Source organism: Phialemonium atrogriseum (genome assembly GCF_030411735.1).
Source record: "Phialemonium atrogriseum strain 8032-3 unplaced genomic scaffold QBC33scaffold_19, whole genome shotgun sequence".
Taxonomy (NCBI): domain Eukaryota; kingdom Fungi; phylum Ascomycota; class Sordariomycetes; order Cephalothecales; family Cephalothecaceae; genus Phialemonium; species Phialemonium atrogriseum.
The window spans coordinates 390,925-416,815 of record NW_026848156.1 but is presented as its reverse complement, the minus strand read 5'-3'; the positions used below and the strand labels follow the sequence as shown (position 1 = coordinate 416,815).

Here is a 25,891-nt window from a genome sequence, read left to right as displayed (position 1 = left end):
ACCTCTCGGCGAGCCCTGGGCCTGGGTCCGGCCGGTATGCGAAACAGGTGCAGCAATTCACCTTACGGGAGGACTTTTGGGAAATATGGCAACGACGACGACTGGTTATACGATCGCCAGAAGGACTCAAGGAACAAGGCATAGATAAGTCGAAGCACCTCACCCAGATGATCGGACGACTTGCCCAAGGCATATTTGGATCGAGAGACTGCTCTCCCGCTGAGTCTCTCACGTCTTGGTTGGGAGTTTACCCCTGATCTTGTCTCCGTGAGGCATCACGAGTTCCGAGCCTGGTGCTGGCCTTGCTAGCTATCATTCCCCAACCTGCATGGTATCCGAAAGCCAAATACGCAAACTTCTGTTGACCGAACCAGTCAACCGACTGGTTCTGTTGGGCCACCTAAACAACAGACACAACGTCGGTCCCCCTTCAGCACGTGCAAGATCATGCTCTGTTCCCGTTGCAGAAGCATGTGTCAGATATCAGGAGATAATAGCGGATTGTTGGTAAGGCCTCCCACCACAGCCACCATCAGGTGATGGCCCAGCGTATCCGAATCTAGCATGACGCTAGATTCCTTGGTTTGACCACCACCACCCCAGTAGCAAGTTCTCTTGGAGGCCACCCAAAAAGAAATACGGGTGGGGATAACAAAGGAGTTAGCGACTAGCCTACTCGCACTGGCTGGTTGTGTAGAAGTCATCCCGTCGATGTCGCACCCTGCCCATCAGGCGGGTAGGGAAGACATCGGACAGTGTCGTCATATTCGACCCTCGGCGACTTTATACAGAGAGGCGCGGGGATCGGCGACGCATCTCGGGCCGGCCATCTTGGATCTTGCATGCAGCGGCGCCGTTGGAGCTTTTACAGCTTAACGCGGTTCCAAGGAAAGGGTTGCCCTGCTTTCAAGGCCGATGGCTATTGTGGGTAGTTGGTCCCCTCCCGGCGGAGATTCAAGATCAGCCGGTGCTGATAGGCCAAGAGCTGACGGGCGACGGCGATGGTGGAGGAACCCGTCATGTGAGAGAGAAGATCACAGGGGTTTGGAAAGGTGTTAGGGTTCAGGGGGAAGGGGGGACGGATGACCGGTGGCCTGGTGTGTCTGCCATTTCTGCCTTTCTGCTTGCGGTGCTTTCGTAACTTTATTCAGGGAGGGCAAACAACTTGGTTTCGCCAACTTAGGCATCGTAATCATCGACGTGATCAGGAGTGGAAGCTTGGTTCTGATTGGATGCCGGTTGGCAGATCATGAGTGGTGTGGCAGCCGAGCTGGACATCGCAACTAGCGCGTCAGAAGGCCGCGGCACCAACCTTAGGTTAGGGAGGGGAGGGTATGGACGATGGGATCCTGAACTAATAAGCATACTGGTGGGTAGGTGTAAAGATGTACACTATGTGTCACATGTCGGAGGCAGCTCAAGATAGTGCATAGGTAGGTGGCAGGTCAAAGGGGCAAGAAGAGGACGTCCTCACGGGTATGCAAGGCTCCGGTTGAAGACTGGGAAGAAACAATGGTGACCCCAATGGGACGTTCTCAATGCAAGGACGATGACGTGCAGGTGTATAATCTGCTTCGGACTCTGGTTTCCATATCTAAATTCGTACACAACACTACCTACATACCTAGGTAGGTGGTATTTATGTGTAGGTAGTTAGTTAATGAGCTGCAACTGCAGTCTGGGCTCTTTGGTGAGACCCCAGCAACCGGAAACAGGATTAGTTAGACGATGTTATATTAATAGGTAAGATATCATGGTGGGAAGGTTGCACCGGGTCAGGTGAGATGCATCGACGTTTCTTGGGTCCAATAAGCAGTCGATATTGATGACCAACCACTCGATGGCTTCGACAGAGCATCCTCACCCTTGGGGGAAGGCTTCGGAGGGATCTCAAATCGGTGTGATTCCTGTTGACTTGCCCATGCATGTTGGTTGGCGGGGTATTGGAGACTGGAGGTTTTACTTGGCCCCCCCAGCCTTGGTGCGCGCACGCACCGCGCTAGGCAAGCCTCAAAAGTCTGGGCATGTTGGAGGAAGGAAGCTCTGTCCCGGGCCTAGGGTTTGGGGGCGGCAAGCTATCGGAAGGCGGAGATGTCCGCTGCCCAACATTGTTCAAACCTTGGAAGGCGACTAAGTACTCCGTCTGGTACGGGCGTCCGAGAGCCCGCACTGCGATTGTTGAGATTGTTTCTTGTCCAACGTGAGACGGATATGGCCCTCGGACGCGTCGTTCGTGCGAGTTGGGCAAAGCCGTTGGGTGTTTTGAGCTGTTGCCGACAGGAAATATGACAGGTCAACTCGTTAGTTCGCTTAGTGGCTGATAAGAAACGGAGGTATGTATGCAACATCCAATGCAGGTAATACTTAATCCGTCCTAGCAGGGCGAGGCAAGAATCTGACAATAGGTGGTGGTGTGCTCCGTATGACATAGATAGGCAGGTACCTACTGGTACGCAAGGACGAGCACACCTCCTCACCACCTTCATCCATGGGTTCACAGGTATTCGTTCCTCGTCGCTTTTAGCTAATTGGTCGGCTGCCTGCCCTCCTGCAATGATTCCGAGATCCCTATCAAGTAACTCTTGAATCTGGGGTAGTAATGCCACTGACAAGGGTGTTGTCTGCAAGGAGCACCAGGGGCCTTTGCCTGGTGATACACAGACGTTGACAGGGCATCTGGAAGCGGAGAGGATATCGACAGGGGAGGAACCGGGCATCGAATCGTTGAATCGCACGTCTTTTCTGTCCTAGCATTGCCGTCTCTTTGCGATAGAAGCCGAGGGCCCTCAATATTTCGCTTATCAACCCCATCTCACAATTCCGCAACTGGAAACGAAGGGGCTCTTTATCTGCACGTCGCCAACAAAATACCGCAGTAGGTAGGCGCGGTACGGTAGAGAGGTGATGTACCCAAGGTGGCCAGATGGATTTCCTCGGGGCTGTTTTGGCAACAAATCCGAAGAACGCCAAGCAGAAGGCTGCACTTCACACTGGGAGTCCAGGTTGTATGCGGGGCAACGGGCGTAAGAGGGGTGTGTTATGTAGGTACGGGGGTGGTACTGATTCAGAGTTTAAGAGTTGCATGGATAAGGTACCTACCTACCTCCCTTAGGCAGACGAACGGGAACCTGCGTAAACTGCGTTGAACGGGCAGTCAGAACGTATTTTAGCGCAGCTCTGATCATGAAATCCCTAGAGGTACCCATGTACCTGTTAACGGACATCTTGAAGGAGGTATCCCAGGTATCCGTAATTGCACCCCCTCCCCCATTCGAGTTCGAGGCTGTAGCCGCGTGCTTTCTTATCTAAGATAAAATATCGGAAGCAAAATGGGAATGCGCTCTTGGCCCATAATCCCCTCATCCAACCGTGATGTTATTCTATGGTATATAGTAGCTGGTAATTGGGTAGGTGCTGTACGGATACCTACCTACCTACACTACCCTTGTGGTTACCCAGAAGCCTGCATGCGCCATGCTTAAGTGGCCCCACCAGAGACAATGGGCAAGCGCGATAAGCTACCCTGACTTCCCGCAATTGCCACCTGAGCCTGTCCTTTCCTTTCCCTTCCTTCCTAACGCCGTAGGCTACTCTCTGGGATCTTTTTCATTTTTATTATTTTCCAGCTTCCCTCCCTTGTCCGAGTCTCCACTTTCACCCGGGCCCCACTTAAACATTGCTATTCATACGTCAGGCCGCCCCATCGCTATCGCCTTGGCGATCCCACTTGGCCCCTACAGAGCACGCTCGTACAAATGAAGGCAAGCTAGCAAGCGTGTCTTGGCCCCGCCCCTCCCATTTTTCCTTCTTTTGTCTTTTTCTCGCCTCCTCGCTCCAAGAGTGGTGTGGTGGTGGTGATGATGATGGTGGATGATGGGTGATGATGCCAATAATGCTGGTAGTGTCCTTGCTATTGGCAAAAATGCACTGTACCTGTCTCATTGCCTACAGAATTACCTGGCCCTACGTCAAGACATTCAGATAGGTTGGCAGAGGAGCCTCCTTTACCGGCCATCACAGTCTTGGTCGTGAATTTTGTGGCTTGTGGAGTTCGAGTTTGAGCTCTATTCTGGGCTCTCAGGCCAGAGGTCCAATTGGTATTCGTGTACATGAAGACACTGTATTAGCATACTGTATTTTCATGTACCTACTATCTGCCTCTCAATCTACGCAGTGCTCTTGAGGAGTGTACCACGCTAGGTAAGGTGGGAACTGGTAGGTAGCGTGGAGCGAAACAGGCGACTCGCCTCCGGCCGGCCCTGTCGCTCTCGGCTGGGCTGTTCGCCATGGCCCCATCCTCCTCAACTACTACATCCCATTAACAAGTCAATCTGCCCCGACCACCATCCACCATCCACCCGACGACCCTTTTGTTGCCAGAACAATTTACGTGCAAAGTCATTCTGTTTTATTTTCGCCTTCTGGCTCCTGTCCGCTCCTTCACTGTCCGCTATTACAATGGCTATGTGAAGTATTGACGCCTATTTTTTTTTCTTTTGTCCACTTCTCTTTTTTTGGCCTCGCCAATTCAATGACTCTTTGAAAATGCCCAACCGAGCATGAGGAGTCGTCAACAGAACCTGCGACACGATGGAGCCGCAACTCTCGCAGTCGTCGAGGCCGCATCCTCACCTCCACAACATTATCCCTCCGCTTTCCTCCCAACTGCCTCATCACAATGCCACTGCCGATACGACACCGGTCTCGTCGCCAGGACTTTTCAGTCCAACCAATCCCCGCTCCAACCCGTCCTTCCCCTCCATGTCCGAGGGTGCAACGCCGACTGGTATCGGAAGTAGCCCCTATCTTCACCCTCTGCAAAGCCATAAAGTCAGGGAGTAAGTTGTTCGCGCCATTTCGTCTTCAATCCGTCTCTTCGCCTTGCAACCCCTCCATGGATTGCTGAGCATCGGCCTGCTTCTCGCTCGTCTACCCGGAGTGGGGAGAAGCCTCTGCGGGGCACTCGACAGACTGGAATGAATGCTAACCATCTTGACTCAAGGACACACAAGGCTCTCGTCGACACCAACTTCACAACCGGCCGGAAGCTCATAAACCATTATGAAATCATCGAAGAGTTGGGCAGGGGCATGCATGGCAAGGTCAAGCTTGCCAGAAACCTCGAGACCAACGAGAACGTGGCTATCAAAATCATCCCAAGATTCTCCAAGAGGCGGCGACTCGGAAAGGTCACCGCCCTAACCACACAGGATAAAAGCAAGAAGGAGATCGCCATCCTCAAAAAGATACGCCACCCCAACATCGTCGCCTTGCTCGAAGTCATCGACGACCCTGAGCTTAAGAAGATCTACATGGTCCTGGAACATGTCGAGCTTGGCGAGATTGTGTGGAGGAAGAAGGGTCTGCCTCACATCTGCTCCTACGAACGGCGGCGGGTGGAGCGGGAGATGCGAGGGCAGAAGCCCAACGCCGAGGAGGAGAAGTACGAGCTAAGCCTGGAGCGTCGCCAAGCCGCAAAAGATGCGAAGCGTGCAAGGATGTCCCAGACGGCGGGTGCCCAGGCTGAGTATTGGAGCTTGGAGTACGCAGCGACGGATGACGACGATGCCGAATTCCACTCACGCAGCTACGACGGCATGGCCAGGTCTATCCCATCCAACGCGGACTCCTCGACTGGTTGGGGGTACCTTTCGCAAACGCCGTCGCGGACACAGTCATATCAGTCCGTCTCCGGCGCCGGTGCTCAGCTACCTTCGGATCCCGATTTCCTTCCCATTCCATACGAAGACGACCTGGAGACGCCTGGGCCCCTCCGGTCCAATCCCGCGTCTTCTACGGCCCTTGATGGGTCCATGTACGGCCCCTACGATGACCCATCCATCGGGGGGCGGTCTCCGAGCATGCCCGACTCCATCATCTCGCACATGTCATCGGTCGATTACAACCGGCCACTTGATCCCTATGCCGACGATTATTCTTACGTACCATGCTTCACGTTTGGGCAGGCAAGAAACGCGTTCCGGGACACCGTCTTGGGTCTCGAGTATTTGCATTACGAGGGAGTTGTCCACCGAGACATCAAGCCCGCCAATCTTCTCTGGACAAGGGACCACCGCGTCAAGATCTCCGATTTCGGCGTCTCCTACTTTGGTCGACCCATCCGCGACGGCGAGCCCGATGAGACCACCTCCGAGTCCGAGGCACGTGACTTCGATGACGACCTAGAACTTGCGAAGACGGTGGGCACGCCCGCGTTTTTTGCTCCCGAGCTTTGCTACACAGGCACCTCGGATGATTGGCCGCCCACCTCGCAACCGAAGGTCACAGAGCAGATTGACGTTTGGTCCCTGGGTGTCACTCTCTACTGCTTGATCTTCGCTCGTATCCCGTTCCTGGCCGAAGACGAATGGCAGATGTTTAAGAAGATCGCCAACGACGAGGTCTACATCCCAACGAAGCGCTTACGACCAGTCGATCCCGCGACGAAACCCGACGAGAAATCTCTCTACACTAGAGTCAACCGTCCGCCCTACCGCCATGACCACGAGGTCGCATACGAGGAGATCGACCCCGAGCTTCACGATCTTCTCAGTCGAATGCTCACCAAGTCGCCGGAGAAGAGAATCAGACTCCGAGACGTCAAGCGTCATAATTGGGTCGTCGAGGGAATTGAGAACGTCGTTGGCTGGCTTGATGACACCGAACCGGCGAGGCGGACTTCTGGCAAGAGGATCCAAGTCGACGCGCGCGAGATGGAGCGTGCTGTTGTGCCTCTTACTTTCCTCGAGCGGGCGAGGTCGGTCGTGAAGAAGGCCGTTGGCAAGGTCATGCACCCGCGAGGAGAGCGGGCAGAGAGTGCTTCTTCAAGGAAGAGGGCTACAAGCAGTGCTGCCAGCTCCGGTGGCGATACTCCTCCAACGCCTCATCTACGAGACGGCCGTCGACGGAGTCTGCGTGGGGACTTTAAGGGAGACGACTACTTTACGGGCGCGACGAGGGACCATCCCACCAGCGAGCATCCCTTATCTCAGAGTGTAACTGCCAGCCCACGTCACTCGCCGAGTGACGACTACCCACCCTCGAGGCCCGTCGACCTTGCCCCAAGGGAAGCCTTTGCCGACCGACCGGCTCGGGGACCAAACCGAAAGCCGCACACTAGACACACACACGCCCGCTCCATCTCGAATGCTTTCCTCGCCCTCACTCCAGCGCTCCACGAGTCCCGCACTGTCCCACCGACCCCGAGCTTTGATGGGGAAACCGATGATCCGAGCAATACGCCGAGGAGGACTCGTGATATGAGGTCGTCCCCCGATGACGCATCTCGGGCACGATCCGTAGACAGGGGCCTTTTTGCGAACAACGATAAGCATGCTGAGACGAGAGTCGCGCTGAGCACGGTCATCGCCCCGGGGGCTATGCACCTGCCTCAGCGTCAGCAACCACGACCGGCTCATGCTCTGGTGGCTCATGCTCTGGATCCGAGCAGGGCGTTTGACGGCATACTGCTCCCACCGCTATCAGCCATCGTTCCTCAAACTGGCTATCAGAACAACTACCCCCGGTCAGATCCAAACATGTACCATAAGCAACGCGCCATCATAGACGCCGGTGAGAGGCCCACTTCAGCAGATAAAGACAAGGATACCCCGGATGGCAGGGCCAACCTGAAACCCGAAGTCGATCCTGCTATGGTGCCTTGCCCACCGTCGCCCAAGGACAGCGGATTTGTGGGCTCTTCAGCTTCGTTATCTGGGGACGGAACTATTGCGACCGCCGTCTCGTCGAGCTCGACCTCGATGGCGGCTCTGAATGGTACTCCGTTGACCAGCCCTAGTGAGACAGCAAGTCCGATGTGTCCTTCTCGATCAGGTCTGTTCAAGGATACTTCACACCACCAGATTCTTGCTTTTCAATCCGACCCATCCCTCCCAGCTCTGCTGAGCAGTACGAGTTCTGTCTCGGCGGATCTTGAAGGCGAGTTCCTCAGAAACCCAGGAGTTGTACAACGGAACTCGGTCCTCGATACGAGCGACTCCCTTACACCACCGGCCATGACGAAGGAACCGATCGCGGGCTTCCCTCTTGAGGCACACGATCAGTTCAACGAGGGAGTAGTTCCTGTCGAGCTCGATCATGGTTCATCTCAGCCATATCTTACCATGTCTCCATCGGCGGCTTTCCAACGTTGCGTTGACGAAGATGACCGGGAGAGCGAGAGCGACGACGGCCTGACAATGGCCAAGCCGAAGAAGCGGCAACATAAAGGACCGAGCTCCGGTTCCATGAGCAGCGTGATTGTTGGCTCAAGGCGAAGGGATACCAACGGAAGCATTGCCAGCACAGATACAGCCAAGAAGCTGGAGGTCGATTTTGATTGAAGACCTCGCTTCATATCGAGATGAGAATCATTCCAGAATTTTTATCGACCCACCTCCTGGCTTTGCGTTTCCGTCGACGCCATTTCCCATCGATTTTGGGCATCCCCTATATATCGTCTACATACGTATGGGAGAGCTATCAACAACAAATCAACAAATTTGACGACCACGCGGAGTATATATCGTTGCAATATCGAACATTTACACCACGGGCCCTCGAGCGGAGGAGCTTCAATACCTAACTATCCGCGAGGATTTCATCTTTTCTTTCCCTTTTTATTACTTCTACTTTTTTGGATTGGATAGCGGATGCCGGCAGGATGGAATGAGCATATGAGAGATGAGAGATCTGGGATAATGGACACATCGCAGGCAGGCCGGGGTGGTCAAAAGTGTTTCGCTCCAACATAACGGAGGGAGGCAAACATTGTCCAGGGTCAAAGACTGATGCATCACCAGCTTTTGGAAACATGACCTCGGAAGGAAAACTCGACCCGACCAGGCCGGATTATCGTTTCATGTAAAGGATTTCATGGTCCAAGGCGTCTATGTTCTTGGGGATTCCTCGACATATACCATCTGTTGTGTTCTTTATTCCCTACCAGCCGATGTGCGCGGGACCTATGGGGAGAGACTTGGGAGGTCCGGGGACTGAGTTCATTGTCAAGGTTTACGGATGGAATATTATAGAGAGGCCAAGACTTGGGCTGTAAGGGTTCACTGCATACTTTGTGTTGGGGCGGTAACGATCCTTTTTGGATGGGGCGCTGGGCGGGTTCATGTAATGGAGGTTGTCTGTGTTGTTATTGCAGCATATCCATAGGAACGGGAAATCACGAAGGGGGGATGCTTGGGATATTTGGAACAGTTCATTGGGGTTTTGGGTGGTACCGATAGAATTCCGCATTGCGCTGGAGACCTAATCGGGATCCAGAGACAGATATTACTGCCATATCTACTGCTACTTGTTAGTATTTGTAAAAGATGAAGCCAACGAAGCTACCTACTATTACTTGTGGCGCATAATGTGGCCTTGGCAATCATGAGGAAACAGTCGGTGAGGTGGTCAATATTGGCTCTCACATATAGGGTAGGGCGGGCCGGGCTGGGAATCGGACGACTACTATCGCCCCACACTCGGGGAAGTGCCGCGAGTTTGAGGTAGACAGACAGCACCTAAGCAACCCTGGTGAGGCCCTTACATAAAACTATCCTCTCGGATTCCATCCTGGTCCGGGCAGAGATGCCCGAGTCAGGGCTACCGGGGCGATCCCGCGACCCCGGCTTGTTGGGCCCTGCATGAGGGATCCACCGGCTAGGACACGTAGTTAGCCGCAGGAACGATTGGGCTCCCTGGCCACACCGCCGACGTAAGAGTACGAGTAATGGTGTAGCTGTGGGCCAGTGTTGCGATTTCACGCAGTATATTTCGTTGGACTGCTTGAATACATGACATGTATATCCGTTTTGGCCCTCGTGTGTACTCGGAAGTACTGTACAAACGGGAGGGTGTTTGAACGGCCAACGGCGTCAGGCACTCCCGCATCGGATCTGCGTTTTGCTCCCCTCCGAGTACCTAACTAGAGTATCCGTCCCTTCCAAGCCTCAACCCCAAGCCATCAGCCAACCCTCACTCAGCAGACGTGCTCGACCGCGCCCCCGTCGCCGCCGCCCTCGCCGAGGTCGGTCCGGAGCACGCGGCCAAAGACCTCGAGCAGGACCTCGAAGCAGGCCCTCGAGACAGCCGGGTCGTAGCGGCCCTTGCTGAGCTCGTCGCGGATGAAGGCGTGCTGCGCCCACGCGAACTCGTGCCACGAGAAGACGGCGCCGGCGGCGCGCAGCGCCGCCCGGATGGAGTCGCGCCCGGCGTCCGGGACGTGCGTGTCGCGCAGGCCGAAGATGAGGGCCGACTCGCCGCGGAGGGACGGGAGGAGGTCTAGGGTGTGGCGGCTGGTAGTGGAGGTGGAGGCGGAGGGGGGGGAGGGGTCCGGGCCTTGGTTGGGGCCGAGGGTGCGGCTGTGGATGTCGGTTGGGAAGTAGCAGACTGAGGCGCTGATGCGGGGGTCGAGCTGGAGGGGAGAATATGGTTGGTGGATGGGAGATGGAGGAAGAGGGCGGGGATGAAGGACTTACGGCTGCTCGAAGGGCTAGATGCCCGCCTAGGCACATACCTGTGCTACCGATCCTTCCAGTGCATGTTGGCAGGCTGAGGAGGTAGTCGACGGTCTTCTGGGAGTCCTCGTCGTACGAATCAAGGGTCTGGGAGAGAGAGAGAGGGTAAGCACGGTGTAGAGCTATGTTTCGCACTGGTGGAGTCGGGCGGGAATGCATCAAGTCCTCAAACACTGGACTGAAATGGACCCGAGTCAAGAACAAAGATGGGGTTTAACGGCCGGGATATCCCTAACTGGCCGAACTCTCTGGATCAAAAAAAGGGAGAAGGTACATCGGGCCTGGTGCCTGACGGGAGCTCACACGGTGTTTGGGCAAGCTGCCCACTGGAGCAGCCCGTTCGACGGATCGATGGAGGGAGCAGATGAGGCTAAGGATCCGTCCTTACCTTGGCGACCTTCCACTCGTTCCCTTGATCGGTTCCGGGGACGTCATATGCCAATGGCTCAGGACCAGTGAAGTCATGATAGCTGCTTGGGGCAGCGACGATATAGCCCTGGCCTGCGATTTGTCTAGCGAATCTCGCCACGGGCCCAGTGACTATGCCGTACGAGCAGGTGTCAGCATGAACTAGCAGTGACAGATTGTTCCAGAGTTCCCGTTCGGGCCCCTTGGGACAGGGAGTAGACTCTGACCTTGGTAGATCTCGCTGAAGAGGGCAACGCCGGGGAACCGTCTGCAGCAAAATGTGAGGTTTGACCCCTAGAGCACAGAGACTGAATGTCCTCACGCGTTGGGGTACCCAGGGATTGTAGGGTGGAAAAGGAAGATCCCTAGTAGAGGATTAATACAGATTCATGGCAAATACTAGGTGATACCGGTCCAAGGTATCTGGGTACTAACTCATCGAACTCTCCTTGCCATTGACACTCGTCTGCACGTCAACGTGGCTCTCCTTGATCAACATGATGGCAGGAAGCTGATTGAGTGTGCTTTTCTAAAACCTGGTTCGGGAGCAGATTATAGATCGGTTTCCTTTGTGTGGCCTAAGCTTCACAATATCCCTTCCCTGTCTATCCGATATCTATGAAGCTGTTTCTCGCCGAGAATCGTACAATTAACTTGACGAGATGCCGCTTTCGGACTCCTTGAAAAATGGCACATGATCTAGCCCCACCAACGTTCCGCCTGCTGACATCAGCTGCCAGTTAGGAGAACTATTCTTTCTTAATAGCAGTGATATCCTCACTGCTGCCAGCTCCCTGTAGTTAGTTATACATCAATCTCCTGTCCCTCAAAGACAGGCAACTCCTTCTCCACGTCTCCCCACGTCTTCTCACCCCCTACCATTTCTCTTATCGCGCGTAGCACCGTGTCCTCATCCGCCCGGACCTGCCTCGTCGTATCCCTATCCCTCAGCGTGACCGCACCATCCTTTAACGTCTGGAAATCGATAGTCACGGCCAACGGCGTGCCCAGCTCGTCGTTTCGGCTATACCGCTTCCCGATCGTGGAGCCCGAGTCATCGACGCGGGTCGAGATCGTCGCAGCGCGCAGCTTCTTGGACAGCCGGGCGACGTACGGCGCGAAGTCCTTGTTCGAGGACAGAGGGCAGATGACGACCTTTGTCGGCGCGACTGCGGTGGGGAATGAGAGCACGCTGCGAGCTTCGTCGCTTCCCTCGCGAGTCCAGTAGACGTGCTCGCAGAGAGCATAGAGAATGCGTCCGATGCCGAAAGACGGTTCGATAACGTTGGGTGTGTACTCGCGAATGTGCTCCGTCCTAGCGACGAAGTCGACTGAGAGCAGATTCTTGCCGACTTCAACCCCGCCGAGGCCCGGGACGTCGATGGTAGCTTTGCCAGTATCCAGCAGCTCCTTGGCCCAAGTCTCGCGACACTGCTGCGTCGACGCCAATATGACAGCCTCGATGGCCTTGCTGTCTTTCTTGAAGAGCGGGCCGAACTCCTTCTTGGAAATTTCACACTGCCATTCCTGGACTGTGCGTGGGATTTCGAGCTGTTGCCGTACTAGGAGTGGCTTGCCGGTCTGTTTGCTGTGCACCGTCAGGTCGTAGGCACTCCTGTCTGTTGTTGGATGACATCGCGTTAGCCCTCCCGACTGTCATTCTCCGGGAGTACTCTCCGGAAGCACTCACCAGCACAGCCCACGCATTCCACCCAACCAGACGACGTCAGAAGCTCTGCGTCCCAGCAATCGCATGCGTAGTGAGCCTGGTACATGTCAGTTGAGTCAGAGAGTCATGTATGTCCCGCAGAGCGTGGCTCACCATCTCGTTGGCCTATTGTGCCTGGTCAGCTTTTGCCTATTTTAACACTCCGGCTACAGGAGCGGGAATTCCGAAGAAATAGGGGACCAACCATATGTTGGCGGAATCGTAGCTTATGCATATCGACACCGATCTTCTTCATAAATAGCTTTATACGGGCCAGGAAGTATCCGAGGGTCTCATTATCCACAATACCTTCCCTTACAGCCTCCCCGATAGATATTCTTTTTACAGTGGTCTGGCCTGAGAGCTGAGCATGGCGATCGAGGAGGTCGAGCTCGATATCTTTAACCTCGTCGAAACGGCTATGAGTTTTACCGCTTTCGGGATCGACGAAGTGCTCGATCTCGGCCATCAGGAACTCCCGGACACGCAGTAGGCCGGCCCGCGGCGAGATCTCGTTACGATACGCTTTGCCAGCAGATGCGGAAGCAAAGGGCATGTCGCCCTGGTTGAACTCGAGAAGCTTAGCTGTCCAACGAAAATTCGCGTTAGTCGCAACTGTCAGTCTGTGCCAGGACCTAGAGTTGCTCACCGAAGTTCAGGAACTGGCCCTGGGCAGTCTCTGGACGGAGATAGCTAGGTGAATTGCTACTTGGACCAATTGAGGTCTCAAACATCAGGTTAAACGCCATAGGCTCAGTCGGTTGCAGCCCACTCTTGGGACATATTAGGTCGTATTTCCTAATCAACTCGCCCAGCTGCTCGCCATTGTAATTGTCGATTTGCGCAAGCACCTCCTGGTACTCCTTAACTACAGCATCATCGAGTCTGATTGTGCTTTGCTGGCCTTTGACCTTCTTCTTTTCTCGCTTCTGCTCCTTGGGCTTCTCCTCGACGGCCTGCTTGCGCGCCTCTTTGTCGCTCTTTAGTCGGGTCTCGAGTACATCTTTGACAAAATGGTCGGCACGGAAAATGTCGCCAAACTCTGGGTCTTTACACATCCAATCGGCAAAGCGATCGACGTGGCCGCTGGTCTTGAAGACAGCGTGGGGGGTCAGGATGCTGCAGTCGACTTCTAGCATGTCCTCTTCGACTAAAAATCATCGTCGTTAGCATTGAGTACTATCGGAGGTGGGAATAGGAGTAGGAACGGGGGAGGGGGGAGCAGTTGGTTTTAGACAGGGAGGAGCATGGCAGAGGTGAACTCACGAACGAAGTGTTTCCTCCACACATCAAGGATGTTTGACTGCAAGGCAGTACCTGGTGGGCCGTAATCGAAGAGACCTGTCTCCTCGGTGAGTGGAATGCAATACAAGACGATATAAAGACGAGGTGCTGACCAGAGACGCCGCCGTAGATCTGCCCATACTGTTAGTTTTTGGCTTGTTCAGTTCTGTCGCGGAGAGGCTCGTACCTCAAAGCTGGGAGTGTAGAACATGCGCCTGCGCAATACGCCATCGAGGGCAGCCTTGTCAAGTGGCTGGCCCTTGAAGGTGGTGGTTGTAGTCGTCGCCGTCTTGGAGGATGTTCTTGTTGGGGGAAGCGCACGAAACAGCGGCGGGCGAGTGGTCAGAGTTCGACGAGAACAGGAAGCAAACGAAGTCGAAACATTGCTCGAGGGCCAGGCCCCAAGCAGGCGATTGCCCAGGAGCGTCCGCATCAAGTTGGCGACAAGCGAGTCACATGCAATTGGCAAACACTGGAAGCAACTATTTTGTCTCCAGCAGTCAACTGGTGGGGGACCAGAGCTTCGCTGTGGCGCCGCACCGCCACATTTCAATCGCGTTACACGCGTGGGCTAGAGGAACGAGTTACGCATGAAATCATGTGACGGCAAAGTGTTCTCGCCATTATTCGTACTACCTACGTACTGCTAGGGAAGCTCGAGAAGCTCTGTTCTTGCCTTGAACTGTAATTCAAGGCAAGCATAATTCTTGCAAGAGCTGGTACGCCACAGTCTGCCATCGAGGGCAAAGCTATTTGCAAAGAAGCCTGCCACACTCCACCGTCTTCAACTAGGTAGGTATCTACGTATGCTTTGAACGCTGGAAACATTCTCAACTCTGGCGACAACGGTAGGCCGCCCTGACAGAAGTCGTGACCTTCACGACGGCCGGTAGGAGCCCGGAGAATGAGACTGCTTCCAAGCTTCCATTATTTTGTCACGGTTGCAAGAAGAGTCTTCACACCTCAACAAACAGGTTGTCTATGAGATGTATCTGCGCCGTATTTGCCAAGAGCAGGTTGCCGAGCGGAAAGGTGAGTTTACGGTACGGGCTGCACTTCAGGGAAATTGTCTATGGCCCTATTTACTGGAGAACTGTTGGCAACACTCTGATTCTGGCATCGAGAGTACTTCTTCCACACCTTCCGAGAAATCGGGTCGTCGTCTGGTGTCATCATAGCATCGGCTGTCTTCTAGAATACTCTTCGTTGTTCGCTCATGGCAGGCCTCGGCGGCAAGGAAGACTACGTTGAACAGCTGATCGAGAGCATCCGAAGTAGTATCGGACCCACCCGGGATCTCGCGCTTGAGACCCGTGGCAAAGGTCGGGAGACTTACACAAGCAAGTGGTGGAAAGAAAAACTGGTGCATACGTTACACTACGTACTAACAATTTTCTTGGTAAAGGCAACTTAATATTGTTAGTGGGCGGGGTAACACACGCACTGGTTATTCTTTCCACCGCTTGACAAGATGACACTGTTAGGCCGTGGTTCGAAAGGGCCACTGCAGACTGGTGCTATCTATAAGTCGTTCGGTTTGAAGTGCCTACCAAAGAGAGACCTTCACACGAGCCAGAGACCGCCCTCAGGGGCAAACAAGAGTAAAATCAGCAACATAGGAGGAACTCAACTGCTCTCATCCCAAACTCCCTCCCAAGGTGTGAAACAGCTCCCCTCTTTCACGTGACCCATTTTGCCCCCCCCGCCTCAGTAAAACCTGGCTCAGCACCTAGGTACCTACCTAGGTACGGCTAAAACTGGCTGAGCGGATCCACAACAGCTTGTGGCTTGGGCTGGGCAGAATTCAGATGACGCTAGCCAGATATGGGTGTTGGGATGGTCAGGTTTCATGTAATCTGTATGTACAGATAACCAACTGCGTTGGTAATACCTAATATCGATAGAGAGCGAGACTCGTGCTGCAAAGGAACATCGATCGATCTTAAAATCTGGATGGGTATGGGGGAGAGGAGTCCCAGCTGGCTCGATGACTCTCCAGCCAGTCACAATGACGCATTTGATCTGTTCAATTGCCCGATCCCCTATGACGACCGCCCTCGTAAAAATAACCTCAATCCCCTCCTTTTGACTAGAGACTAGGTAGGTAGGTAGGTATGGTAGGGATGGTTAGTTGTTCCTTGGGATACCTAGTTGGGCGGACAAACATTGGCCAAAAGTTTCCAGGCAACTTCTAGTTGCCTATAGATTTGCCTAGCAGGCACTGGTTGAATTTGATGATGTATTTGATGATGATGCCCTGTCCTGTTCGGGAAAGTGGGTCCTCCAGAGGATTCCTGTGGGTACCTGTACATTCTGGAAGTTACCATGGTTGCCCCGCCACAACGAACTCTAAAGAACCAAATGGAAAGAATCACTCAGGTACTTCTTATAATATTTCAACCCCTCCCTCAGTGGTACTTTTTCCCTCCAGACCAACAAACCTTGACCTCCAAAACCTGACCAAACGACCTCTTCATAATACCATTTCTTCTTGATACCCATTTCGCCTTGTTCAATCCATCAAATCTTCAGTCAAAATGGCACCCGCTGTCGGTATCGACTTGGGAACCACCTACTCTTGCGTTGGTATTTTCCGCGATGACCGGGTAGGTTTTCTCACCGTTTGCTCACCAGCGAACTCCCCCTCCCCCTCCCCCAACTTCAAAACAAAGCAGCAGCTGGCTAACTTTCACCATAGTGCGAGATCATTAGCAATGACCAGGGAAACCGGACCACACCGTCATTCGTGGCCTTCACGGATACCGAGCGTCTGATCGGAGATGCCGCCAAGAACCAGGTCGCCATGAACCCGGCGAACACGGTCTTTGATGCCAAGCGTCTCATTGGCCGCAAGTTCAGCGATGCCGAGGTTCAGGCAGACATGAAGCACTTCCCCTTCAAGATCATTGACCGGGGCGGCAAGCCCATCATCGAGGTTGAGTTCAAGGGCGAGAACAAGACCTTCACTCCCGAAGAGATCTCCTCCATGGTCCTGACCAAGATGAGGGAGACTGCTGAGGCTTACCTTGGTGGCACCGTCAACAACGCTGTTGTCACTGTCCCGGCCTACTTCAACGACTCTCAGCGCCAGGCTACCAAGGATGCTGGCCTTATCGCCGGCCTCAACGTGCTCCGCATTATCAACGAGCCCACCGCTGCTGCCATTGCCTACGGTCTTGACAAGAAGATCGAGGGCGAGCGCAACGTCCTCATCTTCGACTTGGGTGGCGGTACCTTCGATGTTTCGCTCCTGACCATTGAGGAGGGCATCTTCGAGGTCAAGTCCACTGCCGGTGACACTCACTTGGGCGGTGAGGACTTCGACAACCGTCTGGTCAACCACTTTGTCAACGAGTTCAAGCGCAAGCACAAGAAGGATCTCTCCAGCAATGCCCGTGCTCTGCGTCGTCTCCGCACTGCTTGCGAGCGTGCCAAGCGCACCCTCTCCTCGTCCGCCCAGACCTCTATTGAGATTGATTCCTTGTATGAGGGTATCGATTTCTACACCTCCATCACCCGTGCCCGCTTCGAGGAGCTGTGCCAGGACCTCTTCCGGTCCACCCTCCAGCCCGTCGACCGTGTCCTTACCGATGCGAAGATCGACAAGTCCCTGGTCCATGAGATTGTTCTCGTCGGCGGTTCCACCCGTATCCCCCGCATCCAGAAGCTCATCAGCGACTACTTCAACGGCAAGGAGCCCAACAAGTCCATCAACCCCGACGAGGCTGTTGCGTACGGTGCTGCCGTCCAGGCTGCCATCCTCTCGGGTGACACCTCGTCCAAGTCGACCAACGAGATCCTGCTTCTCGACGTTGCACCGCTTTCTCTCGGTATCGAGACTGCTGGTGGTATGATGACCAAGCTCATTCCCCGCAACACCACCATCCCCACCAAGAAGTCTGAGGTCTTCTCCACTTTCTCCGACAACCAGCCTGGCGTGCTTATCCAGGTCTACGAGGGTGAGCGCCAGCGCACCAAGGACAACAACCTGCTCGGCAAGTTCGAGCTTACTGGCATCCCGCCTGCTCCCCGTGGTGTCCCCCAGATTGAGGTCACCTTCGATCTTGATGCCAACGGAATCATGAACGTCTCCGCTCTCGAGAAGGGCACCGGAAAGACCAACCAGATTGTCATTACCAACGACAAGGGTCGTCTTTCCAAGGAGGAGATTGAGCGCATGCTTTCCGAGGCCGAGAAGTTCAAGGAGGAGGACGAGGCCGAGGCCCGCCGTGTTTCTGCCAAGAACGGCCTCGAGTCGTACGCCTACTCGCTCCGCAACACCCTGCAGGACTCCAAGGTCGACGAGAAGCTCGATGCCGGAGACAAGGAGAAGCTCAAGACCGAGATCGACAAAATCGTCAACTGGCTCGACGAGAACCAGCAGGCCACTCGCGAGGAGTACGAGGATCACCAGAAGGAGCTGGAGGGCGTTGCCAACCCCATCATGATGAAGTTCTACGGCAGCGCTGGCGGTGCTGGCGGTATGCCCGGTGGCATGCCCGGTGGCGCCCCAGGCGGCTTCCCCGGTGCCGGTGGCCCTGGTGGCGCCACCCACGACGACGGCCCGACCGTCGAGGAAGTCGACTAAGGTGTCACGCCTATTTCGGTTTGCATTTCGCGCTCTAGATTGGAACCTTGGAATCCGCGTTCGATGAGTGGCGGTATCCACTCAGGTAATGCAAAGGGTGGTTTAGGAATTTCGGCATCACAGGGCTAGATTTGCGTTCTCTCTTACGACCTCACGATAAAGGGGAAAAAGTATGGGTGGCCTGCATGGCTTGTATTCTAACCGCGATTCCCAGTTTTCCGCTGATCAATAAAGTTCATAAAAAAAATCCTCGGCCTTGCTTCATTCATCGTGCATGGTGATATGCCCTCTTGTAGTATTTATTGTATGCTTGGTTCGCTGTCGGAACTGTCTTGATTTGAATACAACTAACTGTCTTAAAAACCTATGCTCATGCTCCTTCCTGCATGCAAACCGGTGCTCCTCATGATCCTGAATTTGCCATGCCATTGGCTTCGTTTGTACTCAAGCTGCCAGCCAGCCTCAACTATCCTTGTTAAACCCCATCCGGTCCCTAACGGCTCGCCTCCTCTCAATCTCCCTAACCTGCCACTCCCGATCATCCTCCTCAGGCCCGTCGAACCTCTCGTTAAACGCAGTCCCGGGCTCGACCTTGCCGTCCCTGCTCTCCCAGACGTCCTCGCTGCTCGGCCTGCCGGGACCGTAGCGCTCGGCCTCGCGGGCGCGGAAGTGGGCTCGCACGGCGGCGGCGCGCGACTCGGCGCTGTAGCTCTTGGTCCGCATGCAGAACCAAAAGTCGTCCCACAGGTCTGAGCACGACCGCACCGCGCCGTACCGGTACACGGCGTTCCACTGCGCCCCGGGCGTGTGGCAGTGCCACGCGTAGTCGAAGGCGTCGCGGCAGGACATCTCTGTCGCGAGGAGGGACTCGGATATCGCGCGCGAGGCGGCCGTTTTGCCTGCTGCTTGGGGGGGGGCTGGTGGTTGGGAGGGTTCGGCTGGGGAGGGGGTGGTGGTGGTCCGGGGGGAGAACCAAGAGGAGGAGGCGGTTGTGGTGGTGGTGGTGGTGGTCGTCTGTGGTGCCGGTTGGTCGGCCGGCTTGCTGCCTGACATCTCGGACTGGATCATGTCCAGGAACTTCTGCATCTCGTGGTCGGCCGCATCGGACCTGGCTGGAGGCGGGGTCGCGGACGCCGGTGATTGTGAAGGGGCGGCCGGGCTTGAGCCCGACGGGGTGGGATCCGCGGGAGCGGGGTTGTGCCAGAACCAGCCCATCTTGACTGTTCCGGTTTGGAATACCGGCAAGGAATCAGAAGAGATGCTCTAAAGAATGGCTTTTTCAGTTTTCGCAGGCTGTTCCCTAAACTTTGACGGCGGAGGACGAGGGCGCTTGAAGAGAACGATCCTGTGATCGCCGTCTGGTCGTCTTTGGCCAGGGCCCCACAAGATAATTTGGCCGATGTCTGATTGGTAGAAGCTTTTGACCATCGCAAAGGGCCCACCTGCCCTGAGTGATGGGGCTGGATGACCTCATTGGTATGAGCAAGCTAGGTTCGCAAGTGAGAAGGGTCGTGGACTGCCCTCTCCCTTCACCCCCCCAGGTCAATGAACTCTTGTCTAGGATACGGTATACTGTCAATTATGAAGCAATGATACCAGGCCGCATTCTCTTCCGACCGATATCCCGGCCGTGGTCGAGCCTCCCCGGGCTTGCGACAAGATGTCCGCCAATCCCTAACGGTGTGACATCGCTCCAGTCGAAGCCCGACACCGTCCGTGGAAGATGGGCTGGAATAGCATGGAAGGGTTCTGTTGCGGGTGACGAGAAGAGCGGACACATTGTTGCTGGTCCTAACGAGTCTATTCTGTATTTCGACAGTAAGGAGAACTCGACCTCGTCGCAACGCGGCTGATTACTTGACTCTGACGGTGTTGTGCCTCCATACAGATGTCTTCCCCTTGAAGCTCAGCTCAGTCCTCGGACGATCATGGGACCCCGATAGCGACCTCTCTTACCTACTCAAGAAATTTGAGAGCCCATCGACTGGATTCCTGGACCCAATCAGCCTGGTTAAGAGAGCCATCCCAAAGTCGATCCCCATGAAAGTTACCGAGATCATACCGCGACTGAAGGATGGGGGCGCCTTTGTCAAGTTCAGCCACCCAGCCGAGATATCGGCAACAGAGATTGAAGGTCAGCGGGCTTCCTTCCGTCGTTGCTTAAAGGGGAGCTTACGAAGTGGTGTTAGGTACCTTATCCAAGCTGCTTGCTGAAAAGCCGTTAAAGCCTTGGTTCAGCCCGTTCCGCACAGTTCAGGCGGGTCTCGTTAAGGGCATCCCTTGGCTCGAGGACTTGCACAGATTCCCCAAGAACCGGCTTAAGATCGAGTTTACTTCGACCTCTCCCGACGGCGATGGCGTCGAGTTGTCACAAGAGACGCTGTACAGCCTATTCAGGAGATACGGGAAGATTGCCGACATCACGTCACAACCCCCCGACTCCAAGGTCCTTCCAAAGTTCGCGTTTGTGGACTTTGTTCTCGTTCGAGATGCTATCATGGCCCGGAACTGCATGCATGGCTTCACCCTCGCTGAAACGCTCGGAGGTGGTAAGAATGGTACCAGGCTACGGCTCTCCTATGAGCGACGAGTCAAGGCGCACCACATCTGGAACTGGATAACCAGCCATCCGCGAGTTGTCATTCCGATCATAGCGACTCTGCTCGCTGCCTTCACCGTTGCCGTGTTCGACCCGATCCGGGAGTTCTTTGTCAAGGCTCACGTGCAACAGTCGTTCAAGCTGTCGAAAAGCAGGCTGTATACCTGGTTCAAGAGGCAGACTTCTGACATGCTTCCCTTCCATCACGAGAAACCAGAGAAAGCTGGCCTGAATGCTCTCTGGAGCCACAGGAAAGACCTCATCGATACCGTTAATAACTGGTTGATGGAAACCGCCGACACTTTCATCGTGATCCAGGGTCCCCGGGGCTCCGGTAAGAAGGAGCTGGTCTTGGACCAGGTCTTACCAGGGCGGAATAATGTATTGGTCGTTGACTGCAGGCCGGTTGTCGAAGCCAGAGGCGAGGCTGGAACGATAAAGAAGCTTGCCAACCAAGTCGGGTACCGTCCCGTGTTCTCCTGGGCGAACAACATCAGCAGCCTAGTCGACTTGGCCGTCCAAAGCACCACGGGGGTCAAGGCCGGCTTCTCGGAAAATCTCGAGTCACAAGTCGTCAAGATATTGCAAACCACGGCTGCCGCCCTCAAGGAGGTGTCCCTGGACGACCGGAAGAAGGATGACAGCGATGCTGCCCTGTCAGAAGATGCCTACCTCGAAGCCCACCCGGAGAAGCGGCCTGTCATAGTCGTCGACAACTTCCTTCACAGGAGCGACGACGCGAGCCTCATCTACGACAAGATCTCCGAGTGGGCTGCGTCCCTGGTCCAGTCCAACATCGCGCACGTCATCTTCCTCACCAGCGATGCTGGCTTTTCCAAGACCCTCTCCAAACCACTCCCGGATCGAGTCTTCCGGCAATTGGCCCTTGGCGATCTGTCCCCGGCCGTCGCAAAGAAATACGTCATCTCGCACCTGGAGCATGACGACCAAGTGCTAGCAGGCGACGAGGGCGACGAAGGGGAGAAGCAGAAGGTCCTGAGCGGAGGCAAGTACCGGAAGGACCTCGCCGAGCTCGACGAATGCATCGAGTCCCTCGGCGGGCGACTGACGGACCTCAACTTCCTCGCGCGCCGCCTCAAGAGCGGCCAGAGCCCGAAGCACGCCGTCAACGAGATCATAGACCAGAGCGCGTCGGACGTGCTTCGCATGTTCATCCTCGCCAAGAAGCACCCCGGCGGGGACCAGAAGTGGTCGCCCGAGCAGGCGTGGTACCTGGTCCGGGAGATCGCCAAGCACGGCACCCTGCGGTACAACGAGGTTCTCCTGTCCAGCACGTTCGCCTCGTCGACGACCCCCGGCGCCGACTCCGCCGAGGCCGCCCTCGACAACCTCGCGGCGGCCGAGCTGATCTCGGTGGGGTCGCACAAGGGGCGGCCGCAGACGGTGAGGGCCGGCCGGCCCGTGTACCAGGCCGCGTTCGCGGCGCTGCTGGCCGACGGGGCGCTGAGGGCGCGGATGGACCTGGCCGTGCTGACGGAGCGGGCCGCCGTCGAGGCCAAGAGCCTGGACAAGGTCGAGGCCGAGCTGGGCCTGCTGGGGTCGCTGCCCCGCCAGCCGCACCAGACGGCCGACCGGGTGAATTACCTGTTGGCCAAGGTGCAGAGCAGCCAGGCAAGGATACAGGAGTGCGAGAGGGAGATGGCTGGGCTGAAGAAGATCTTGTCGCAGGAGGCTTAGGGTTGGTTCTTTCTGTCCCCCGACGACTTGAGATGATCGACGTGTGTGTGTGTGTGTGTGTGGATATGCGAAATGACTACCGTGCGAGGGTATACCGGACAAGGGGGTGACTGATACGCCTTCCCTCTCAAATGTATATTATTCATGGGGAAGCATCTCTCAATAATCTAGACCCATCATGGTCAATCCCCCGGACTAACTGCCAATTCGTGACGGGGCGCAGGAACATAAACAATTACTGTGCACTCATTTTCCGTGAACAAACCCTCGCAACCCCGACAATGCCCGCCGCCCATCCCCAAAAGGAGTAGGTTTTAATGTCCCTGCCAACTTTCATATGCCAAAGTGAGTTTGATAGTTGGGCTCCCTCCAAAACGCCAGAGAATAATCCAGGCCAATGAGGCGACAGGGGGCACCGATTCCCCAAAGCCATAATAGCACTGTTTCGTAATGGAAAGCCCACCACTCCGACTTCTTCACTCCGCCCCATCCTCGCCCTCGACGGGTTGCTGTAGCGGCTCGCAGCCCTGAGAGAAGAACACCCTCGCGGGCTCGTCGTAGTCGTTCTCGATGCTGTAGATGTTTCCTAATGTAGGAGTTCACGAGTCAGGTCATCATCTCCTATGTGTTGGAGGGCGGGGAGCCCAGAACCGGCAACAGGGATTTCCAAAACAAGGGAGAAAAGGAAAGAAGACAAAGGACTCACCCCTCGGAACAAACCACATGCCCCCCCTCCCGATCCTGAAGGTCGACTCGTTGACGGTGACGAGGACCCTCCCGGCAAAGACGAAGAAGGCCATGTACATCTTGCGCGAGTTCTTGGGTCTCTTCTCGCTCCCCGGGGGCAGGTCGACGACGCCCGCGCCGAAGAAGGGCATGCTGAGCGTCTTTGCGAACCGGAAGCTCGCGTTCCGTATGTCCCTCGTCTCGATGGCCTGCCCCGACACGGCCAGCTGCTCGGGCGCGAGCTCGATCTCCTCGTCCAGGCCCGGCGGCGCGTACTCGTACTCGGGCTGCCACACGACCGCGTCGCCCACCACCGTGCCCGGGTCCTCCTCCCACGCCTCCGCCGGCTCGTCGAACATGTCTGCCCCCCCCGCGCCGCCGGCCTTGCCCTGTTTTCGCTTCGCGCCGCCGCTGCCGGCCTTGGCGGGCCGACCGCGCCGCTTGGGGAGCTCGGGCTCCTCGACCCGGTGGACCTCCTTGATGGTGGGCAGGACGAACTTGGACGGGTTGCCGCGCGAGGCGAAGGCGTCGTCCATGATCTGGTCCTGGTCGTAGTCGACGTGCTCGTTGCGCCAGAAGGCCAGCGGCCGGAACGAGTTGCGCCCGGACCGCGTGCGCGTGATGCCGCTGTCCCCGGGCACCTCGCGCCGGCTGATGAGCAGGCCCCGCGCCTTGGGGAGGGGCGGCCCGCGGGGTACGACGGCCAGAGACCTGTCGGCCGCGTCGATCGAGGAGCGGCGTGGACGGCCGCGTTTGCCTTTGGTGGCCGGCTTGGTGGTCTGCTTCGATGGCTCGCCGGTTTCGTCTGTGTTCGTGGCCGTCTTCCCGGCTGGCTTTCGCCCTCTCGGTTTGCCGCCTGTCCGCTGTTTCTTGCGCTCTGGTTCCGGCTCTGGTTCCGGCTCCGGCTCGTGCTCCGACTCGGCTTCTTCTTCGGCGGTGATACTTGACCGTCTCCGTTTTGTAGATCCACGTTGTTGTGCTTCACCACCGGATTTGTTCTTGGCTGGGCGGCCGCGCTTGCTTCGTACCGGCTCCTCCTCCTCCTCCTCCTCAGCTGCATCTGGGACGGTATTCCGAGCAACGCCTCCTCTCTGGGACTTTCTGCGAGATGATTTGGCTTCGGCTTCAACCACCTCCTCGTCGTTCCGCGATTCCTCCCCCAATTCTACATCTCCACCATCGTCGTCGTTCCGCGATTCCTCCCCCAATTCTACATCTCCACCATCGTCGTCGTAGTACTCGTTGTCGTACCCGGGATCGGACGCGTCATCGCCGCCATCGTTGATCATGGCCATGGATTCTTCGGGTTCCCGACTGTCATCTTCCTGCTGCTCCCCGTGCAGGATGGTCTCCTCATCAGCACCGTCCACGTCCTCATCCTCGTCCTGCAGCGAACGCCTATTTCTGAGTCCGTTCACCCTCGGTCGCGCTTCGGCGGCTGCTCTCCCGCCGCTGGAAGACGTCGTGGGTTGTGAGAGCGAGTGCGATGTCGCGTCCAAGCTGAAGTCCAGCCGGCGCTTAACCGACTGTGAGCGTGCGGGTTCGTTCGGGCCGACGATGGATCCGCGGACGGGAGAGGAGTTGGGGTTGAGATGTGGGTTCTGGCGCGCCGGGGACTGCAGATATGTCTTTATGGGCGAGCGACTACGGGGCAGAGGCACCTTGAGCGTGTTACCGTGGGCACGCATCAGTATTGCTGGGTCCGGGGCGGTTGCTAGGAGGGGACAATGTTAGCCACAGAGGCCGAGAGCGAGACGGAGAGTCAGCTGAGAGGCCCTACTATTCTCGATATCCATTTCTTGCCCGCTGCTGTCGCCGCTTTCATCGTCGTCGGCGGCGTGGTTGGTGTCGATTCGCGCCGTCTTCTCTGGTGACGAGAAGATATCCTCGAGGGGCTGCATGCCATGCTCGTCGCGGACACCCGTGTCGCGTAACGTTACGCCGGTTTTCCTGGGAGAGATTGTCAGCCGGCTCTTCACGGAGCGAAGGCGTGAGGCACAAAGAACACCATACCGTCCTTGCACTCCAAGCTCGAAGAGGCGATCGGTCTGCGCCTGGGTGCGCCGCGAGCCCGTAGTTCGGGGCGCCATTGGGGTCGAGTGTCGTCTATTTCCTGGCGCGATGCCTCTTAACTGGAAGAGAAAAGTGGGAGAGAGCTCGGTGGAAATGGACTCGATGCGGGCGATGCGTATATTCGGTGGGAATGAGTGTTGTGCCCCTTCACGAGTGTGTTTGTATTCTTTGTTGATTGATAGGTATGCACGCACGGACCAGAAGACGATGTGACTTTACCTAATCCGTCCAACGCTGCCAAGTGACCTGATTGGCCGAGACGCGTGGGACGCGACGCGACTGACTTGAGCCCC

At 56.0% G+C, this 25,891-nt stretch overlaps 7 protein-coding genes across 7 annotated transcripts; 3 read left to right on the top strand and 4 right to left on the bottom strand.

The window, feature by feature from the left end:
* Positions 1-4,175: 4,175 nt before the first annotated feature.
* QBC33DRAFT_142425 (Serine/threonine-protein kinase ssp1) lies at positions 4,176-8,461 on the top strand. Its single transcript, XM_060422123.1, has 2 exons — positions 4,176-4,838; positions 5,003-8,461. Exons 1-2 carry the CDS (start codon positions 4,591-4,593, stop codon positions 8,340-8,342), a joined length of 3,588 nt encoding a protein of 1,195 aa, XP_060281715.1. The 5' UTR covers positions 4,176-4,590; the 3' UTR covers positions 8,343-8,461.
* Positions 8,462-9,695: 1,234 nt separating this feature from the next.
* QBC33DRAFT_142502 (putative carboxymethylenebutenolidase) lies at positions 9,696-11,573 on the bottom strand. Its single transcript, XM_060422124.1, has 6 exons — positions 11,358-11,573; positions 11,245-11,287; positions 11,150-11,190; positions 10,903-11,054; positions 10,476-10,601; positions 9,696-10,411 (listed from the first exon to the last, which is right to left on the bottom strand). Exons 1-6 carry the CDS (start codon positions 11,419-11,421, stop codon positions 9,977-9,979), a joined length of 861 nt encoding a protein of 286 aa, XP_060281714.1. The 5' UTR covers positions 11,422-11,573; the 3' UTR covers positions 9,696-9,976.
* Positions 11,267-14,417, bottom strand: QBC33DRAFT_142416 (uncharacterized protein). The gene is made up of 9 exons (XM_060422122.1): positions 14,102-14,417; positions 14,028-14,046; positions 13,897-13,971; positions 13,280-13,780; positions 12,836-13,215; positions 12,745-12,756; positions 12,613-12,688; positions 11,358-12,541; positions 11,267-11,287 (listed from the first exon to the last, which is right to left on the bottom strand). Exons 1-8 carry the CDS (start codon positions 14,345-14,347, stop codon positions 11,727-11,729), a joined length of 2,124 nt encoding a protein of 707 aa, XP_060281713.1. The 5' UTR covers positions 14,348-14,417; the 3' UTR covers positions 11,267-11,287; positions 11,358-11,726.
* A 1,899-nt stretch (positions 14,418-16,316) lies between these two features.
* On the top strand, positions 16,317-18,866 carry QBC33DRAFT_544461 (Hsp70 chaperone). The gene is made up of 2 exons (XM_060428462.1): positions 16,317-16,520; positions 16,613-18,866. Exons 1-2 carry the CDS (start codon positions 16,452-16,454, stop codon positions 18,500-18,502), a joined length of 1,959 nt encoding a protein of 652 aa, XP_060281712.1. The 5' UTR covers positions 16,317-16,451; the 3' UTR covers positions 18,503-18,866.
* Positions 18,690-19,898, bottom strand: QBC33DRAFT_544460 (uncharacterized protein). The gene has a single exon (XM_060428461.1). It carries the CDS (start codon positions 19,715-19,717, stop codon positions 18,965-18,967), a length of 753 nt encoding a protein of 250 aa, XP_060281711.1. The 5' UTR covers positions 19,718-19,898; the 3' UTR covers positions 18,690-18,964.
* Positions 19,889-23,026, top strand: QBC33DRAFT_544458 (RNA12 protein). Its single transcript, XM_060428460.1, has 3 exons — positions 19,889-20,320; positions 20,391-20,636; positions 20,692-23,026. Exons 1-3 carry the CDS (start codon positions 19,957-19,959, stop codon positions 22,797-22,799), a joined length of 2,718 nt encoding a protein of 905 aa, XP_060281710.1. The 5' UTR covers positions 19,889-19,956; the 3' UTR covers positions 22,800-23,026.
* QBC33DRAFT_591106 (kinetochore CENP-C fungal-like protein) lies at positions 22,917-25,839 on the bottom strand. Its single transcript, XM_060431636.1, has 4 exons — positions 25,539-25,839; positions 25,306-25,475; positions 23,506-25,239; positions 22,917-23,385 (listed from the first exon to the last, which is right to left on the bottom strand). The coding sequence occupies exons 1-4, from the start codon at positions 25,613-25,615 to the stop codon at positions 23,276-23,278; spliced, it is 2,091 nt and encodes a 696-aa protein (XP_060281709.1). The 5' UTR covers positions 25,616-25,839; the 3' UTR covers positions 22,917-23,275.
* Positions 25,840-25,891: the final 52 nt, after the last annotated feature.

What these genes read in the sequence shown, in the direction of transcription:
- QBC33DRAFT_544458 (XM_060428460.1), top strand. Translation starts at nt 19,957, where the DNA reads ATGGGGCTGGATGACCTCATTGGTATGAGCAAGCTAGGTTCGCAAGTG. An exon ending in GTCTATTCTGTATTTCGACA is followed by an intron (nt 20,321 to 20,390) that starts GTAAGGAGAACT and finishes GCCTCCATACAG; the next exon opens with ATGTCTTCCCCTTGAAGCTC. An exon ending in ATCGGCAACAGAGATTGAAG is followed by an intron (nt 20,637 to 20,691) that starts GTCAGCGGGCTT and finishes AAGTGGTGTTAG; the next exon opens with GTACCTTATCCAAGCTGCTT.
- QBC33DRAFT_142425 (XM_060422123.1), top strand. Translation starts at nt 4,591, where the DNA reads ATGGAGCCGCAACTCTCGCAGTCGTCGAGGCCGCATCCTCACCTCCAC. An exon ending in CAAAGCCATAAAGTCAGGGA is followed by an intron (nt 4,839 to 5,002) that starts GTAAGTTGTTCG and finishes TCTTGACTCAAG; the next exon opens with GACACACAAGGCTCTCGTCG.
- QBC33DRAFT_544460 (XM_060428461.1), bottom strand. Translation starts at nt 19,717, where the DNA reads ATGGGCTGGTTCTGGCACAACCCCGCTCCCGCGGATCCCACCCCGTCG.
- QBC33DRAFT_544461 (XM_060428462.1), top strand. Translation starts at nt 16,452, where the DNA reads ATGGCACCCGCTGTCGGTATCGACTTGGGAACCACCTACTCTTGCGTT. An exon ending in GTATTTTCCGCGATGACCGG is followed by an intron (nt 16,521 to 16,612) that starts GTAGGTTTTCTC and finishes CTTTCACCATAG; the next exon opens with TGCGAGATCATTAGCAATGA.
- QBC33DRAFT_142502 (XM_060422124.1), bottom strand. Translation starts at nt 11,421, where the DNA reads ATGTTGATCAAGGAGAGCCACGTTGACGTGCAGACGAGTGTCAATGGC. An exon ending in TGGCAAGGAGAGTTCGATGA is followed by an intron (nt 11,288 to 11,357) that starts GTTAGTACCCAG and finishes ATCCTCTACTAG; the next exon opens with GGATCTTCCTTTTCCACCCT. An exon ending in ATCTAGCCCTTCGAGCAGCC is followed by an intron (nt 10,412 to 10,475) that starts GTAAGTCCTTCA and finishes TCTCCCCTCCAG; the next exon opens with CTCGACCCCCGCATCAGCGC.
- QBC33DRAFT_142416 (XM_060422122.1), bottom strand. Translation starts at nt 14,347, where the DNA reads ATGCGGACGCTCCTGGGCAATCGCCTGCTTGGGGCCTGGCCCTCGAGC. An exon ending in GTGGAGGAAACACTTCGTTC is followed by an intron (nt 13,781 to 13,896) that starts GTGAGTTCACCT and finishes GATGATTTTTAG; the next exon opens with TCGAAGAGGACATGCTAGAA. An exon ending in GGAATGCGTGGGCTGTGCTG is followed by an intron (nt 12,542 to 12,612) that starts GTGAGTGCTTCC and finishes ATCCAACAACAG; the next exon opens with ACAGGAGTGCCTACGACCTG.
- QBC33DRAFT_591106 (XM_060431636.1), bottom strand. Translation starts at nt 25,615, where the DNA reads ATGGCGCCCCGAACTACGGGCTCGCGGCGCACCCAGGCGCAGACCGAT. An exon ending in GAGCTTGGAGTGCAAGGACG is followed by an intron (nt 25,476 to 25,538) that starts GTATGGTGTTCT and finishes AATCTCTCCCAG; the next exon opens with GAAAACCGGCGTAACGTTAC. An exon ending in CATGTGGTTTGTTCCGAGGG is followed by an intron (nt 23,386 to 23,505) that starts GTGAGTCCTTTG and finishes CTCCTACATTAG; the next exon opens with GAAACATCTACAGCATCGAG.